The 19,601-nt window shown below is 38.3% G+C and overlaps 1 protein-coding gene across 3 annotated transcripts; it reads right to left on the bottom strand.

Annotated features, from left to right (window-relative positions):
- Positions 1-6,687: 6,687 nt before the first annotated feature.
- LOC121641823 (upstream stimulatory factor 2) lies at positions 6,688-19,497 on the bottom strand. Of its 3 annotated transcripts, none has more exons than XM_041988145.1 (11): positions 19,240-19,495; positions 18,693-18,733; positions 18,359-18,465; positions 16,907-17,026; positions 15,653-15,806; positions 13,760-13,847; positions 12,191-12,229; positions 10,337-10,395; positions 9,916-10,010; positions 9,698-9,826; positions 6,688-8,831 (listed from the first exon to the last, which is right to left on the bottom strand). In XM_041988145.1, exons 1-11 carry the CDS (start codon positions 19,272-19,274, stop codon positions 8,742-8,744), a joined length of 957 nt encoding a protein of 318 aa, XP_041844079.1. In that variant the 5' UTR covers positions 19,275-19,495; the 3' UTR covers positions 6,688-8,741. The 3 variants fall into 3 exon arrangements, with proteins under 3 accessions (XP_041844079.1, XP_041844080.1, XP_041844081.1); XM_041988147.1 differs by lacking the exon at positions 6,688-8,831 and adding an exon at positions 8,839-9,103 and having other exon boundaries at positions 19,240-19,497; XM_041988146.1 differs by lacking the exon at positions 12,191-12,229 and having other exon boundaries at positions 19,240-19,492.
- Positions 19,498-19,601: the final 104 nt, after the last annotated feature.

The following is a 19,601-nucleotide window of genomic DNA, read 5'->3' as shown; positions in this document are numbered from 1 at the left end:
GAGCTCCTATGTATTTATATACACATGGTCCCAGTGTTGCCTCATCACTGCTGGGGCCCAGCCCATTCCTGGCAGTGATTACCTAACTCCACTGGGGAAGTTCTGACCTCTCCATTTCTTGTAGTCATGCTTTAGTTCTGCAACACTGGGGGAATTTCTCTCATCTATTTTTCATTGTGGGTTCCTACTTTCTTTTAAATAGAATTACTTTCTACTTAAAGAACAACTCATCCCACACATGAACAAACCACTAATTTATCTAATTATGTATTACGTAAAAAAAAAAGGGCCTTTCCTTGAGCAAACCTGAAAAAAGCAGATTCCACTGCAAAGGCTAACGTTGCTCAGGTCACTCTATTGCATGGCTGAGTGATCTGCCCTTGTTTCAACCTGGGAAACCCTTCATGGCAGAGAAGGAGGCACTTTGGAATATCCATTGCACAGTCTAAAGGGTGTAATTACAACCTCTCAGATGGAATAATTAGCCCTCATTTTTAACACATTCAGTTTTTGCATAATATACAGGAACCTGCAGTTGGACCAAATTAAATTCCTTTCATAGCAGTGGACTAGTAACCAGCAGTCACAGTCTTTCAATATGCATTAAAGATTAATAAAGTAATGCAATAAGGTTTATTATATCTGAACAGCTCAGCATTGCATTACTTCAGGTGTTTCACTCTGCACATTGTGGATACGACTTCTCTCTGTACCTCCATGTATAATTCTTCGAAAATGAAGACCCAACAATATATAAAAAACAGCTGTTCATTACATTAAAACATTTCTCTTTCATAAATGTGTATCATGTAGAATTATTAGTATTTTAAACAGATTGAATAAAGACTAATTTGTCATAAGATTTGGACATAATTATAATAAATCAAATTGTAACTACTTCATTAGATTTACTTTCCTATTATCCCAGAGGCAGTGATAAACACCTCTGGATTAATTAACCTGTCAGTGTAGGACATCTCCTTTGCAGCAACATGAGACTGTGAATAAATATAAAATCAATAATAGTGGAATTGAAATAACAGATGGAAAAATAAGGGTAAAACTGATAAAAAGGGGGTTGCTAATGCTGATAAAATCAGAGGCCTTTTGAATTCTCATTACACCTTCAAAGTCTTTCCAAATTGCCTGTGCTGACTCAATTAGGGAACAACATGTTGCAGGACCCCTGCGTCAGTCTGTCTCGTTCACTGATAACCCTGCTGGCTTGCTTTGGGTGACCGCATCGACAGAGTCAACAAATACAATCAGGAATGGCTCCACTTCTGTTGGAATTTGTCCATAATTTTCTAATATTCAGGGAGAATCTTTGCTCGCTTCAGCAGGCAACAGTAAGAGGCTCTGGTCCACAGTTTAGAATAAACACATGATTTCCACTCGTGATTCACAAAGCATGATTAAGCTCATGAGATCTAAATATGACACTTGTTAACTGTATAAACACAAAAGTTCTAGATCCAGATTGTCCTGACTGTGAGAGAAGACAGAGGTAAGAGTATTAAAGAGTTGAAAAGAAGATAAACTAATGGGTTTTCCAAACATACACGTTTTGTCCTGTGTTTTCCTGAGCATGCGTGTCTCTTTCAGCCTCTGAGGCTATCATTAGGAATCTTCTGGCCAAACAAAACCAGGCACCAGCAAGGCGGACAGATTCACCTCAGCAGGCGCCACTCTACCTTTTCACTCCTGGTTGAGGGCATTGCCCCCATCTGTCCCTGTTTCATCACTGTCCACTGTTCATATCCATCGCCCCCTCCCATATCTCTCTACCTGCTTTATATGGTGCTGCAATTCGGTCCACATACACTGTTTGCAACACTGGTTGCCCAAATTATTTATGTATTCCCTCAAAAATGGGCCATGGACAAATGTCTGTTGGTGCATCAAACATGTGAATCTGTAAACAGGCATGATAAAACCTTTTATGATGATGGCCATTAATCATGTGCTTCTGCTGGCAAAAATGCTAGACAACTGCAATATCACTTTCAGATGTAGGGGGCAGTATGGAGGTTGAGGCAGTGGTTTTGCTTATGACTGCTGGTATTTCCCCAGTCTGTGCTGGATCAGGCATGTTACAATATATTTACTGGATTTTCCAAATTACTTATGAGCAGGGTCAGTCCTTAATTTATGCACAGATGAGGTAAAAATCCCTCAGAATATACAATTAATTAACACTTTTTAAAGCATGTTTAGTTCAACTAAAAGCAAGAACTAAAAGACATGATAAAAAGCTAGGAAATAAATCTGATGGCTTAGAGGGTAATACACTGACCATGATGTGAAATTTGCAATACTTTTAGCCCAGGGTTGGAACCTAGTTGCATTTTTCTTTGCTTATCTCTATCCTTTTGTTTCCTGTCATATCTCAATTTTCAAGCTGAAATAGCATCTGGAATCTATTAAATGTTTTATGTTTTCGAAGAAATGTTGACTGAGGTTTCAAAAATACACACAAAACATGGGAAATAAGAGGAAATAGAAAACTAACAAAGACAAAAAAGTGATATCTTTAAAACAGACAGATACAAGAAGCTGGTGCTTTTTTATGTATCACAGAACATATTCCCTGTAGAAGTTTGATCAACCAGAAAAGAGTGCATCATAATTGCAAACTTGCATGAAGACGGAGGTTTGAAAGAGCTTTTCAGAATTTTCCATGTTTATGAAAGCCCACACCATGGCATTATTTTGGACTGGAAAGACTGCTGTTACATTCATTCTTTTGATGTGTGATTTATCTGTGAAATCTAATCAAATGCAGCTTTTGCCATATCAGTAAAAGAAAAGAAAACATACCCGATATTATCTACAAATGTAAAAAGCTGTGTCTTGCAACCCTTATCAGCTGTGTTCTATTTAAAACAAGCAATTAAGCATGGCATTTTACTGCTTTAAGAGTTGTTCAATCATTTAGATTAAACTGGTTTAAGAATTTAACCATCATTAATAATCATTAAGAGAGTTTAAATTAATTTATAAAATCCATGAACAGTATTTCTGGTTAGTTTTCCATTTAAATCGTTTAAAATACAACAAAAGAATAAGATGATTGAATCAGACACATGGACTCTGTTTTGAGCATTCCCTGTTAAATTCTAAACTTTTTAAAGAAACATTTAGTATTTATTTCTTTAATATCTTGATCTGCTGTAGAACACATAATAGTCACTATACTGCATCTTAGCCATTACTACATCTCTGTCTTATTTTAGATATTTCATACAATAATATGTTGTTTAAATCAGTTACATCTCATTATTAATTATGACCATTCAGAGCTCCTTAACTGAGCTATTATAGTGGTTACATGATACTCTTTTTGGCATTTGATTCGGACTTAAGCTCTCAGACATCCGTATCCATGGTGATAAGAGATTTTATCCTGAATGATCAAAGATTACTTATAGGTGCAATCCCCAAGCTTAAAGGTCTACTTTGTTGCGTTGCATTTTAAAAAATTTTACCACAAGAGGGCAGAGTTTTAGCAAGTTAGGAGTACGTTTTCATTCTTGGTTTGATATGTGTATATATATATATATGTGTGTATATATATATATATATATATATATATAATTTGTTTTTGTTTTTGTCATTCATTTATCTTTTTTTTTATCCTGACAAATGACAGCCAATAGATTGGACACAAATTATTATTGATCAATTCTGTTGACTGTCAATGAATGTCTGGCTTATTTTTTACTGAAATGGAAAAAAAAAATCCACAATAATATGAAGAAAATGGCTGTCTACAAGCATATCCTAAAGTTGATCTTATTACGGATACAGTGTTGGCCAGTGAAAATAAGACAGCTACCTTTACATGTGTACAATTTATAGGATAGGCTGAGTTTTTAGTGCAAATGTGGTAGCAAGCATAAATAGTAAAGTCTTTACTTATCTGAGTTTTGCCATTTTAGCAGAAAAAGGCTGTCCTTGTCTACCTGCTGCTGTTACTTTATGGTAAGTCACACATAGCAAACAGGCAGATCAGCACCAAAATATGTGCCGTGGCATCTTTGAATCAGCTAAGAAAATGCAAAGCTACATTAATTTGTTGTAGCTATGTTCATGTACATCCACACTGTTAGTTGCTGAATGTGGTTTCTTTGTGAGAGTAGGTAATGGAGAAGGTGTTTGCTTGCCAGAAACATTTGCCATTGTTAGAATTGTCGTGTGTATAACTTTTACTCATCTCTACGCTATGTTAGCTAGCAGTTTATTTGCATGGCCGGCCACTGCTTCAGCTTCTTTTTCTGTAGGAAAGATTAGACTACATGGTGACTTATGTCCCACCTAGAGGTACAATGTGGTATTACAGGACGATGCCATCTGTCTCCGAAGTATCTCAGTGATAGACAGTATTTCAGCTGCTCAGTCCACAGGCATCTTTTTTGTTGCAGTAGTATTAGCTATTTTCAATTCTGTTGATACTCATCATTCTTTTTCAATTTTGCCACAAAAGGAACCTGTAAAGTGGGAGCCAAAATGTCTTTCAGCATGCTCAAACAGTTTGATCTATAATTTTGATCACAGCTCAAGATACTGCCAAATACAAGCCTCTGGTGGTTCAAACATGGAAACGAAAGAAAATCCAAGCACACTGCTGTCCTCCATCTCTGACAGCAGCATAATACATACAGTACCTTTTATGCTGCACATCTCTTCTGAACGAGGCAGGCACTATGTTGTTATTAATGTAAACTCGAGTAAGATGAGAGTGAGCATGGTACACAAGATATGAGGAGCATCATATTTTTGATGGAATAATGCTTTTTTTTTCTGTCAGCCATTTTCAATACACAACAATGATGAGAGAGAGGCAATGTGAGCAAGGCTGTGGCAGTGGACAATATGCATTCCCAACAGCATGCTCTTGTAGCCTAAAAAAAGCACAAAGGTAAGACTAGCCTGCAGGACATGAAACTGTGGCTTTCCAGCTGAATATGTTGGCCAGCGTGAGTTGAGTGAAAATCAGTCAGCCATGCAGTTAGGTAGATTTGCTTTAGCATAAAAGAAAAGAGGAAGAAAAAAAAAACTATACTTCACATAAAGGATTTTACAGCAGTGGTTTTGACCCATCCTCCAGGCAAAAATCTCAGCTCTGACCACTGTTTCAAATCCATTACATATAATTTCAGGGGAAAAAAAAACAATTTATTTCTCAAAGGGGAGAAACTCTTCCAATTAATACATCAATTAATTATAAGTGAATTATCTTCACTGAGAGGTGAAAATCGCATTCCCTGCCACTTGCCTCATATTATATTGGCGAAATAAACTCTCATATCTTTATGCTATTTAATTTTACTCCCCAAACCAGCTTCATTTTAAGTCTGTCAGGTTCTCTTCAGAGGGCTTTTACAAGTTCAGGGTGAAAGGCAGACAGACAGAGCGAATGTATGTCCCAATCAGAGAGGTACGTGGGATCAGAGATCATCCACATCAAACAGACACAGGGACACACAGACGCCTGCCTGGCTCACTGTGTATGTTTTATGACAGCTAACAAGCCTGGAAACATGGAGAGGGACAGAAAAACAGAACCAGAGCAACTGTAATCCTGGTCAGGACAAATAATACAGACAATTAATGAGTCTTTTGGTTTCAAACAGCATCGCAGTCTGTGGTTAAAAGATATCCATATTTTACTGTTTTTCTTTTTGGAGCAGCAGAATGTTGCAAACATGTTTCAGATCTGCTGTGTTAAACTCAGTCTTACTTAAGGTTTAGATTGGCCTTTCATTCACTATTGATCTTTCTAATCCAAGGTGCCCTCTGTGTCTCCAAACTACTAACTGATTTCAAGTTTACTGATGTGTTGATCAGTGCAAACATAATTCCTGCAGACATATCATCTATAACATAGACATATGAATTCTATTTCAACAGAATACTCTGGGTCTCCACTGAGGTCTGCATCAAGGATAGACATATGCCAATTAATAAAATGTATGAGATCCAGATTTATGTAAGGTTAGGTCTGCTATGTGAGAACATCTACTGGAGCTTTGTAGATGGTTAATTTCAGAGGGGATTCAGCTGGTCTTTCCACTGATGGTCATTTGAATTCGTTGTTTTGCTGCAGGGCAATGTACAGGTGAAAACCCCAACAGAATTTGCAAGATCACTCAATGTTATTAATGTTGCAAAGAACTCACCTATGAGAAATCCTCGTAGTCTTAAAGAATATCTAGGTTCATCTGAAAGACCCTGAAATCTCATTTTCTTAATTAGTTTCTTATTGATGGATGCAGCTTCATTAAGAGAGGTGATGTCAAATCCTTCTAAGCACTAATCAGGACTTAACATGATTGGAATCTTACTTTTAATGATAGTCAGTGGGTTGTTTGTTGACAGCAATGCCACTTAAACTGGGATAAACCACACAAAATCAGTCAGGATCTTTTTAAAACGGTTAAGTCTTGGATTGGTGCTAATTCTGTTGGGAATGTTTAAGATTGTTAGAGGCAACAACAAGGTGTGGTGAGTTGAAGAGATGAGAGCCTAAACTGATCTTGAAATAAAGTACTTTTTCCATCTGTGGGGGTAATTAACAGATGGACAAACATTTAAATAACTGAAATCCAGACCATCCAGAAATAGTTTTTTTTGTTTGTTTTTTTAACTAAGCTCAGAGGAATGAACAACCAAAATCAATCCAGGTAATTAGATAGTGAAACTTTTATTTTCCACCATTTTACTTAGAAAAGATGTCTCTAACCTGAGAACAGTGAGGCTGCTACACAGAAAAAGCTTTTTCTTCCTTTTGCCATTTCAAAAAAGAAAAGCAATAATAATAATAATAAAAAAAAGAATTAGCCACACATTACATTTGTGAAAAATCCATCTTCCGAAGCATTATTCATGTCCTTACATTCTCTGCTCCCCTCTAACTGGAGGTGTACAAAAAAAAAAAAAAAAAAAATCCTACTGCACATCTATCATTTAGCTTTGGCCATGAGCCTTGTTTGATAGATCAGACACATGCACTATTCCTATCAGGTTTGAATCTAGCAGTTGCAGAAGAACAGCACTTTCGAAAGCACAAGCTGTTAACTTACAGAGTCTCACATATTAAAATCTAATAGTCTGTCTGATTTTGCCAGGGGTCTGCGTGTTGCGTTCGCTTCTCTGGATCCTGAGCTGTTGATACATGGAGAGGCAATCACACTCTAATAAGTGTTCCAGAGCTCGACATCTTTCTTCCACTTTCACTCACACTGCCCGAAGCAGAACAAAAAGACATAATGTATTTTCATTCACAAACTCATCAACAATGTTAATATTGGGTTTTGCTGTTTGTGCAGCCAATTACAGTTTACTTATTGTTCGCCTGAGTGGGAGGAGAAAAATGCTGGATCGTTACTAAGTTTTCCACTTCTCAGCTCTTCAGTCTTTTCTTGGAAAACGAGTTGTGCTCAGCTAAAAGTGCAACGCAGTGTTTCTGTGTACTCCTTTCCCATAGCGAGCAGAGTTTTCGAGTACTGTTCTCCAGGGTACCACCCCTCCCTCCTGTACGTTGAGCTCCATTTGAAGAGCTGCAATACTGAAATAGAGCAAACAGCTCGAACTGAAGCATGAGGGGATTATTCTTACATGTACTGAAACACCCCTAAATCACACAAGAGGAAAAGATGAAAATAAACCTACAGTACCTGAAAATGGTTTGGCAAAAGTTGGGATTTGCCTTCAATTCTTCTCCAGTTGATGCTTCAAAGTGCTGAGTTGGAAACTGGCTGCATGTTCCACACTTTTATAGTTCAATTTGGTATTTTAACAATCTGAACTTTACAAATGATTTTTTTTTCTTTTAAAGTTTTTTTTTTCCACAATCTAGCAAATGCCCAACATTTCAAGTAAACCACTGTCAATTTTTTCCATATCAAGCTTCAAGATTGCACACTTCATGGTAATTATTACAACCAAGAGCCGGCATGGAGATAATGGGTTATTGATTGTTGTCTCCCAGAGATAATCTACTCCAACATTCTGTAACATCTGTATTAAAACATGGGAAATTGTATTTACATAAATCAGCTAAGAGGCATCAGCTTGCACAGCTCCATGTTTGTCTTTGGGTTTAGGTATGCTATGTGTGTCACATTATTTCTGTCTCAAGAACCATGTTTTGCATACTTTGATGTTTTCTCACTTAAAATTCAGTCTGCTTCTCTGGGGTACTTGAGTTTCAACGTAACTGGTCTCCATCAAAGCTTTTGTCAGCAAGCAGACTAATAAATTAAACAAGCTAAAAACAACATATTAATACAGAACTCAAAAACACAAACAGAATAAAAGCAAAAACTATGACAAAATTAATAACTGGGGAGAAAACATGAAGGGATAGGGAGCAAACCTTGAGGACAAATATAGTTCATGGATGAGGCTACATAAATACAAACCACAGGAGAAGTTCAGAAGAGGTTCTGCTTCATAGCTACTGCTAGTAAAGCACTCTGATGGAGGTGAGTGGACATCTTTTCTTGAAGCACATTTCTACTGAGTTGCAACAGGTGGTTATCTCAATAGGACTGGAACAGTCAAGTGCAGCCACAAATGGCTGGTGAAGGGTTCGTGACCTGGGAACCCAGGGAAGAGGCAATTACTAAGGAGAAAGTGATTCTCCACAAGTCTTTTTTTCAATCATTGCGCCTGTTGTCCACCGCTTCAGTTACATGTTTAAGTGGCGGGGTTCCTTCCTGTTCTTTTCATTACGTTTACTGTGGCGGAGTCTCTACAACCATCTCGATGCCGTGCTGCTGGAGCTGTGCTCGAAGTAGCGCATTCTCATTCTTCAGCTCTTCAATCTTAAGACAAAAGACAAAAAAAAAAATGTTTCTATACCAGTAAGAGCAAAATATTTCACAGTTTACAAACTTTTGTTTTTATTTGAAGGCTCAGAATGGTGGACATTAATGTATACAAAGGAATGTGTAGAGCAGGGATTACATACAATTCTCACAGCTTTATTCAGAGCATCCCTGTCCACAACCAACTGGATTATCAAATCTTGAGGAATGTCATCTCTGCTTCATTTCCTCTGGGTGAATTCTGACTTTGCTGCCTTCTCAACAAGGGACTGAAGGAGGGATGTAATACTTTGAGCATCAGAATAAGAATTTATTGCTGAGTGCCTCGCAGGCCCGGGATTCAAGAGGGAGACGTGGCAGCCTCAGAGCTCAAACATTTCTCAATACTTTGAGTGCATTAGCATGCACTTAGCTCTCACACACCCCTGTGTGTGCGTTATTCCCACAGTCTCTCAAAGCACTGATTTCAGGTAACACTTCTCATTATAAAAGTGCAAACTCTTTGATCCTCTTTGTCAGGCTATGACGATTAGCTATACAGCCTGAAGTCTCGGGGGGTTTGTTAAGAAGTTATGAAGATGCATATGGGGCCAGGATGATTTCTTACTTCTGAAACTTAACCACTGAATGTTGCAGTGCCTCACACGGCAAACCAATCTATTCAATGAAGTGACATCTTCACAGTCACATACACAGCCCACTATGGCTACCTTATTATGCACCGACTTATTTATCTGCTGCACCCAACCACCTCAAAGAGAGGTTTTGAATTATCATTCATAGACCCTCTTTACCCATTGCTCAAGTCAATAAAACTTCACTCTGCCACATTTCCAGGCCAGAAAAAAGACCAACATTAATACCTGCTGCCTGCACAGCTCGTTGTCCACCTGTATCCTCTCCACTTCCTTCAGACTCTCCTGCAGCCGCTGGTTGCTTTGCCGTAGCTCACGGATATAGTCGCAAGCCTTGGACAGGATGCCTCCTTTGCTCTGCAGGGACAGAGACGTTACATTTCGAAACAGCTGAAAAGTGGACATTTAAAAGGCAGCAGTAAAGGTTCAACTGAGAGTCGGCTTACTGCTCCAGTCTTGGTGCTGTCCATATTGCAGTCAGGGATAATCTTGGAAAGCGTAACAATCCAGTTGTTGATCTTGTCTCTTCGCCGCCTCTCAACTGATGTAGGAAAAAGGACCAATTTATAAATATTAACATTAAAATTGTATTTTTTTGTTGTTGTTTTTACTGATATGCAGATGGAAGTTTTGTCTTCAAAAACCAGGCTTCTGACGGTAGTAAACTCCTTTCCTTACTGTGAAAGCTCAACAGTAACCTCTAGTGGGCAGTTCAAACACGTTCTAATATAGTCTGATAAAAACATCATGTTTTTGACAGAATTTAGAGATTTTCTTTTAACGGAAAGTGCTCCATTTAGGTATTACACTGCATTGTAGTGTAGTGTCTGATTAAATCAAAAGCCATAATCATCACTAATTACCTACCTTCATTATGCTGAGCTCTTCTTCTTTCATCTCTTGGAGTTCGAGGTCCATCCATTTTCCTGCAGAAAGTAGGAAATAAAATACTTACTTCATAAACAACATCTTCCATCTCTGAGCACCATACAGTCAGGTCCAATCTCTACACTTCAACTAATCCCATGTCTATTAACAAACATTCTTCATCGTTATCTTTAATCTTAGACTGTTGTCACTGCATTTCAAAATAAGTCTCAGAAGTTGTGTAGTGCCTTTGGCAGAAAAAGAAAAAAAAAACTTGCATGGACAACCACATAAGCCAAATGCCTCAAAGGGAATGTTGAGTCAAGGTCAACCTTCTTCTGGCTGCCCTCTCCCCAGGTGAGGCACGGAGGGAGGGCACCGATCCATTATGCTGTTAAATTACCACAACGCAGAAAACCAGATGCTGTCTCCTGGAGTCCGGGTGTACACCTAATGACACAACTGTCTCCTGTCTCTGCTTCTTCCCTCAGGATTCTGTTAATTAAATCCCTGAGCTGTGAACAAGCCAATAACATGCCCAAGTATTATATGTGGACTATATCTCTACTATTTTCATATCTCACCAATAGAATAAAAAATACTTTAAAATCCATTTTAAAAAAGCAGAGAAATTTTGGAAATTTGTCTAAATAAATATATAATTATTTATTGCTCATTAAATAATTTAACTTACACTCTACATTAAGTAAATAAATTACCTAAAAAGGTCACCCTTTTTCTTGGTCCATCTATAAGACCTCCTTAGTCTACAGCAGCAAATATGGGTCCTATTAACACAATTCAACTGCTGATTGCTTCGTTTGAGATAGCCTGACACTCTCTATTGTATCTCAATATATCTTAATGGGATTTCGGCTGTAAAATGGATTCTGCTCAACAGTACTCTCAGAAAATGTGGACGACTGTCTGAATGAGTAAAATGTGCAGGCCCAGAGGAATGTCCCCCTTTTCACAATTTAGAGCCAAATGTCATCTAAATGCTCCGGAGAGTTATTGTATTCACAGAGATCCAGAAAATTAACAGAGCAGAGCTCCATGCCGAAGCACTTAATCCATATTATTTGAAAGAACTGAGCTTGCATGGTCTTATATTGATCTGTGAAAGAGATAATGCCATTTTTACCGTTTCTGCCTCTTTTAGTGCACTATCATAACCAAGCCATGGCCTTAACAGCAAGACAATAAATTCCACAATGAGACACCAGGAACCACAGCTTGGGCTTCTTACTCTTTCGATGGAGGATTGAACAAAGAGCAGCCTTACTGAACATTATCTGGTTAATTATCTTAGCTAGTTATGCGAAGCAGCTGCAAAACTGACAACATATGGCTTCCATTGGCTTCATTTACAAGAATGATGCTGCAGACTCAACAAAATGTACAAAAGTTTTCCTACAGCAGAGAAAAAAAAACTTTGAATACTGTCATGTAGTTTAAAAAACAACTTTAGAAAAAAAAAAAAAAAAACTAGGCTAAATGAGAACTAAATGCGGCTACAACAAAGGACACTTTAAATGATACTAAAATAAAAGTGTGGAGCTAGCCATTTGTTTCCAGTTGGAGAACAATGACCTAATTTCTAGGTCCTAATGGAGGATTATATTTGCCACAAGCACAACTAACAATAATGAATCAAGGACTGCGCTGAACAAACGCTACATCTGTGTCTCACACATCAAGAGCCAGGAAAATCACTGGGGACTTATGGGGAGGAAGGGGTGGAGAAGAGAGGAGGGCAGAGGTTTGTGTGCCACTTCTCTTCTTGTGATCTTATTTGATTAGTTCATTTGCTTTAAAAGGAGTATGGGGGAGAAATGTGGAAACTGTCCTCACCAGTTTAAACCTTCATGCTGCAGCAGCTCGTTTTCATCTCTGCGAACGGCAGATAGGGCAGGAAGTTTTCATTCACTTTGTTCACATGTCAGCGGCGGTGTCACTGTTCATTACTTTATACTTAAATATATCTCTGACGCTTGAAATAGCTGAAAGTCATTAATTATTCATTTCTGAGGGAATAAATAGAAACAGACATCCTGCACACAGGCAGTCAGAGATGGAAAATAAAAAACATTTCACTATCTGAGTTCATGCAAATGCAAACAAACTGCAACAAACCTTGTTGTTTACTCTTCATGCAGAAAGCATCAACATAAAGTTACATCAATGTTAGCAGAGATGCAGTCAAATTTAAGGATGCTACACTCTTAAAGGTGCCCACAAAAAAAGGAGCTCGAATCTCAAAGAAATCTCAAGTTCTTGAAAATCACTGAAGCACAAACCGATAGAAAACTAAACTGACATGGAAAACAAAAAACAAATTTAGAGCCAGTTCATGGTGTTCCAGTAGTGGTTTTTAATAACTTTAATAACTATCAGAAAGTTCCACGTGTTAAAGGTCAAGTATAAGTCTGGTGGAAAATGGAGGAAAATATTTACTTAACTCAGAAATAACTCGGTTTGATAATGACTCATGTGCCCAGTTCTTGTGACCAAGTAACTGCCTTGGCTTTTATCAAACAAAGGAAAATTAACTTCCTGACATTCAAGAACTTTGCTTCTCTCAGCACTAGGTCTCATAAGCCTGTGTATGGTTGGAAGTCAGATGAAACTTTTAAAGTAATTCAGAACCAGCATGGCATCATGTAACTAAAATGGCAAACTCTTTGTTCAGGTGGGCCTGCTGATCATCTTAATAACTGCAATCACCAGCATGTGGCTAACAGTTGGAGAGTCTGAGATTAATAGTTTTCGAGGTATGATTATAACAATGTGTGTTTTTGCTTTCAGAGATAGACGACATGAGATTTCGAAGAGAAGAACAAAAAATACCAAATCCTTTAAAACCTAAAAGAAAAGCAAATCAAGAGGGCAACCTCAGGACAGATGAGAAGGGCTCCTTGGAGAGAAAAACATTGAGGAAAAGTTACAAGAAAACCAATAGGGAGAGCACACAATTTTGAGCCTGATATTTGTTCAAACAGATGTGGAAGTTGTTTTACATTCATGAGTTTATACCACATTCAGTCATGTGAGACAATGATCTATCTCTTACTATTACTGTCTATCATAGCCATCAATCGCATCCCTTGGTGATGCTCAGCAATTTTAACTCCATCTGCCTCTTCAGTGTCCTCCTACATTAACATCTGGACTTCTATGAATTTAGCGTGCTTTATTAACTCATTGTGACTTGGATAATTTAATATGTATGTTTAACTCTGATGGATGGGGTTTAGTGAATAGCGAAGTCTGCATCAAGCTTCCACAGATGCATTTTGGAGCATCAGAAAAGTGCTAAACTCCAATGTGTTATTGTTGCAATAAGCAAAGAAAAAAAAAAACACTGGCTGATCCGTTTGTTTTAAGGATAAAAAAAAGAATGTAGAGAGAAGTGATACTCACGTGGGGTAGGGTTGTGTACGTGGTGCGATGGTTCGTTGTGTGCCTGTTGGAATTACATCAGGGGGTGTCATCATCACATAAAACTGACCTGTGGGAATCATGTGTTTAAAGTCAGCGATAAGGAACAAGACGGTGCCATGTGTCACCTAAAACCAACTCCTCCTCGTCTACTGAAGATCTCACAATAAATAAGACTGAATGCACTGTAAAACAAACACAACTGTTCCATATACTAACTGGTTTTCCCGTCTGTTGCAGGTGACTGCAGGTGTTCCTAGTTAGCAGTGCTTGAGGATGCTCAACAAACTTCCTTCCTTTTAGCTCCAACCTTGCCTCATTTCTAAAGCTGGAACTAGAGCACATTACACAAGTCACACCTGAGGTGCATCAAATGATGTGGCCTTGAGGGAGTCTGACTTCTGTGGGTGTATGTCATGTGATGCAAGCAGACAACGCTGAGCCACAGAAACAGGAAGGGTGTGCAGATGTGCTGCATTAGTCTGTCCAGCTACATCATCAATTGTTTATGGATGGTTTGTTTTAAAGTAACATAAGTCAAAAGAAGATCCTTTACTAAAAGAATTTGTATGGCCTCTAATTGGGGTAATTTTCTGCTAGAGTATGACAGAACTCTGTCAGGATGCTCTGTGTTTACAAGCCTGACTGAGCTCCCTACAACGTAACAACACTAATGTAAGATCACTAAGTACATAATAGAAAAAGTTTAACTTGGCTGAAATTTGTGTCGCTGTAGCATGAAATATAAAAAAAAGAGCAAATTACAAGCTTTTATGTGCATTGAGACCAAATTGTTTTTTATGGACATCTCATATTTATGTCATGGTGACAAATTACATTTCATTACTTCAAGAAATTTTTTCCTCTCCCATTAGACGGAACAAACAAGCAGCATGAAGTATGTTTGGGTCTACATTGGGCCGGGTCTTGAGATGAAGATGCAAACTCCATTAGATGCCAGTTTTGGGTCTTTTCAGACGTGATGTCTGGACCACTATGAAGGAGAATGATAGCAGCAGCAGCAACACTCTGTCAGGAATTACAAATTCCAATGATAAAGCTGGCCAGGCACTACACTCTTCAAAGAAAACCCTCAAACCTGCAATGTTAAGCTCCTCAATAATTATCAGAAAATACTGAAAATCCACCACTCAACCAGCCCCCTATGATGGTAAAACTGCAAGACCATGTCCTTGTTGTGTAATGCAGAATAATCCCATGCTGATTAAGTATAATAGAGCAAAATGTTTGTTGTCAGGTTAACCACATGTTGAAAACCCTCAATGCAGAGGACAGCATCCCACATCCAACAACTTGCTTAATCCGAAAAACCATAAAACCACAAGGACAGCTAATACAGCCAGACAACAACATATGGCCATAAGATTGCAGAGAGGACGAGTGGGAGGACATGTGACATAAAGTAAACAGCAAATAAATATGAACCGAGCAGCCAATTTCATTTTGGCCTGTGATCATTTTTAAGCTTGAAAAGACATATTTTAGCCATGGCAGCAATTTTTTTTTAGCATATTTCTGGAAATAAACTAATATTGAGCAAAACATATTGCTCTAAACTGAAAACAACTTCAGTTAACGGTATTCAATTTCCATCCATAAAATAATTTTTAAAATGCTCACATTCTGTTGGGAAGTTCTCTACAAATGCTTTACATGATTGGCATCTGCAGAATCCTGCTTTCTTTTAAATAATTCAAAGCTGTGGGAATCTTGGTTAGTTTACAACTACTGGGGAAAAAAGGAGGATGCCATTCTAATTTAAAGTACTTCTGCTGGTCTCCTGTTTGACAAAATAATGGCTTAATTAGCTCTGTGATGTCCCTCAGCCCAGATTAAGAGTGAAAAGAGACTCACCCCCTGCCTGTGTGAGTGTGGGGTCGGTTGCGGCCTGCACAGACACGGTTCCGTCGCTCACTGCGGTAGCGGGGAAGTAAGCGAAGCGGGTCTCCCCTCCCACTGCCTCTCCTGCTGGGCTTCCTCCATTACTGAAAGGGTTTTGGATCACAGCCTGTGACAGATAAGAGAGAAACAGGGGAGAGGCATGAGCAAGTAGCAGTGGAGCAGTCACAGCAGGTAAACGCACACCTCATTCTTTGTCAGACCCAATACTGGTGTCCCCTCCAGACCCCCAAGCAAGACAGCACAGTTTGACAGCTGGGATAAAGGGAGGAACAGAAGCAGCAGAAATCTTGTTAGCAGGCAGAACAGCAGGGTCAGTAAAGCCATCAGTATGTGGCAAATAGAAACTAATTCTTACTAGAAAATTTTAATATTTAAACCAAAACCCTCTTTGAAATCCATTGGAAACTGTTGCAATGTACCAGAACACTGACACAAGCAAGCATCCACAAAAACACTTGACTGCTTACAGTTTTGCCAGTTAACAGTCTTACACAGCTGTAGCCTTAATCACAACCAAATGCAGATACACAGATACAGAATTTAAGTCAGAGATCATAACAATTACAATAACTGTTTGTGGGTGATAGGACATCTTCTGGTATCCCATATACAATACAATATAAAAGCTTAAGGCTTATTTCTCATCCCTAAAATAACATGACATATTAATCAACTGTAAACCATAACTCTTCTTTGACAAGTAGCTTTTGTTGTTGTCTGCTTCAACCCCCCTCCAGCATGTTAACTGAGGTCCTTACATTTAATGCTAGTTTATACTCAAACAGTTTAAAGGTCAAGTGACAGTGCTTATTGCTGCATTCAGTTAGACATAAGAACAAGCATTGATGTAGTTGATTTGTTTTAAATTATAACCTTAACAAAAAGTAAAACGGATTGAAATTTTCTGTTTCTCTACATCCCTTATTAGATAGTTGGCAGTTTGTCTTAACAACAAAGGAAAATATTGGCTATTTCAATTAATTTAAAGTTTGACATAAACATCTATTTACAGTTAAGCAGTGAGTACAACCTCAATTAAGTGTAAGTTTTTTCTGGGATATTGTTGGAATAAATAAAATGTTGACATAGTATATCCTTCAAGATATAATTCAACTAGTCTTTTAAAAAAAATAAATAAATAAAAAAAAAAAAAAGGAGTCCATATTACTAACAGCTTATCTTAAGTCTATAAAAAAGTTGTATTACCTGAGCCACAGCCTGAGGAGCCCCAGCAAAAGCAGCTGTTGAAACGACACTCACTGCTCCTCCTGCATCATCTCTCCCATCTAGGTGCTGGTCAGTCACCTGAACAACACGATACGTCACCTGTGGAGCAGAACCAGGGACACAGGTAAGTGAGAGCAACCAGCTGTGAAAGTACTTATTCTACTGCAAGGCGTATGGCAGGTATAATGTTCACAGATCAAGACCTTACCTGACTTGCAGATTTGTTAATCATATCTGTTGCTTCAGTTCAGTCAAGCCTAATGTCTGAAACTACACTCCTAACCTCAGCAGCGCACGGATCTCACCATCCCACACAATATGCTTACGCTTCAGAATGTGACTGATTCAATTTTAAAAACAAGTGAAAAAAATGAGCTTGTTTGTTCCAAGAATCAGTATTTGAATCACTCTATCATGTGACTCTCCTCCTGACTGACATGTGACAATTGGCCCATGCCAATCCCAGACCAAACTAGAATCACATGATCCCTCATACTGGATCTGTTTACGCCTAATGAGCCACATGGATCACTGACTTAATTCCCCCCAGTGTAAATCACCCACACATGGATAAATGAACTTGAATGTCACAAAACTTCAGTTTTCAGTTTATTTGCTGGTATCACCATTTTTTGTCCATAATGGAAGAGAACTCCACATTAATGAATGTACACACCCTTCTCTTTTACTTTTTTTTTTTATCTAAAGCTGCTATAAGAGATGCTGCCAAATGGAATTTCACTGTATTCTTGTGCAATGACAATACAGCTTCTAATCATAAATCTTTATGATAATCTTTGGTAAATTGTAGGACAAGAGAGAGAAAAACACACATTCATATCTTGAGGCAATTTAGAGACCGCTACCCTCCTGACTTTGGAATAGGGGAGGGATGTGAAACATTTAGCAGAAATACACAATAGCAACACAAGTACAGCAACTGTAACTATGAACACAAGATTTTGTGAGTGAAAAAGCTCAAATATCAACTTTGCCATAACTTTAAGTAAAAGAAAATGCTGACACCACAGAGTAAACTAAATACTGAATCCATATATGTGATATGAAATTGTTTTTTTAAAACAGTTTATATGTAAATTTCTACTTGTATTTGTATTGTGCAGGAGAACAAACCCTTACAACCACCTTTGTCAAAATGTTATAGGGCGATTTTAGTTTTTTTTTTTTTTTTTTTTTTTTTTAATATAACCCAACAAAAGCCCCCTTTGGAAACTTTTCCAATCAGACACTAAGTTATTCAGCTGCTTTCTGTTGTTCTGAACATTCTCATCTTGCTTTTTATTATTTAATGTTGCCTCTTAATCTTAATCAGGATTATATGCCATCAACATAACTTAAAATCTTTCTGAAAGTGGCAATAAACAGCAGCGGACATCAGCACTGTCACACATCCATCCATTAGCAACTTACCTGCCCACCCTCAGTGCGGAACTGATATTGTATGTTATGGTCACCGAATGCTGCAGCCTGCTGAACACTGGCAATTGCAACAGCTGTTTGCTCTTCCCCTGTCCCGTCTTACAAGGAAAAAAGGACAGAAAGATACAAGCCAGTTGTTAGTTTGAACGAGAAGGGAAAGCTAACAAAAACAGTTAGCAGGAGCTTAGTGTCGCTACAGTAAACAATTCTTTATGTTACACATGAATATGCAGTAATTTATCACACCTGCCGCAGCCTCTGGTTCACATCACTGCAATTCTAGAGTCCCATATTGGAATAAAAAGCTTGACAAATTATTTTTTACCTTCAGATGCCTGGACAACCTCTTCTTCTTGTTTTTCTTGGCTGCAAAACAAATGCACAAGCATCTCAGATTCTTAAACTCCGTGACAAGCAAACTTCTCGGCTACTGCAAGTCAGACTAACAATATTTGTGGTCATTAACTTTAACCATGCCAAACTTATGCAAGAAACTCGTAAACCAAAGCCATAATCTAGCTGGGTGGAAAAAAAACAAACAAAAAACAAACTCCTAAAACTTTAACTTCTGTCCCCGTTCTGTAGTTGATAACATAACTGTATTTTAATAGCTAGCTTAAGCTATCTTAGCTGCTGAACTGTTATTATCTAATTATGATCATGCTTTCCACATTGGGACATTAGCCCCCTTGCATACAACTAGCTTGAAATGTCTTCCACTTTTCTTGCTAAGTGAAGATCAATCCTTACAATAAGCTCGTTTTTTAACAACTTTTAGATCAGGCCTCGGTTAGCTTCGAAAACCAGCTATCATAAATAGCATAATGTGGCTAGCTTGTCTCTGTTAGCCATTTTGGCCGAGTCTCGGTTACCTTGCGGTGTCCAGACTCTGTTCAAGCATATCCATCAGGGTGAAAATAAAAAGTGATATTCGGTGTCACAGACGGAGATGGAAGTGCTGATCACGGGAACAAACACTCGGGTCATGTGAGAGAGACAGCCCAGGACACGTGAGGTATGGCTCGGTGTCGGAGTTAAAATGGAGGCCGCTGCTGCCGCTGGTGATCAGAGGTGACTGCGCTCGCGGATTTGCTTGCTGCTGACTAGTGATCACAACACGCTCGAAGCAACTGTTTATCTCGACCGTGACCGCATTGCCGTGACACAAAAACAGCTGCAATAACGTTAACTTTTAATATAGTTTGTATTTTAAAAATAAACAAAATAAAATTAT

This window comes from Melanotaenia boesemani, chromosome 6, assembly GCF_017639745.1.
Source record: "Melanotaenia boesemani isolate fMelBoe1 chromosome 6, fMelBoe1.pri, whole genome shotgun sequence".
NCBI classification, from domain to species: Eukaryota; Metazoa; Chordata; class Actinopteri; order Atheriniformes; family Melanotaeniidae; genus Melanotaenia; species Melanotaenia boesemani.
The sequence above is the reverse complement of the archived record's forward strand: the minus strand, read 5'-3'. Positions and strand labels throughout refer to the sequence as shown.

Excerpts from the sequence above, each read along its gene's own strand:
- LOC121641823 (XM_041988145.1), bottom strand. The coding sequence starts at position 19,274 with ATGGATATGCTTGAACAGAGTCTGGACACCGCAAG. Across the intron at positions 10,396-12,190 it reads CAGCATGAAGGTTTAAACTG|GAAAATGGATGGACCTCGAA; the intron begins GTGAGGACAGTT and ends TACTTTCTGCAG. Across the intron at positions 9,827-9,915 it reads ACAGCACCAAGACTGGAGCA|AGCAAAGGAGGCATCCTGTC; the intron begins GTAAGCCGACTC and ends CTGTCCCTGCAG.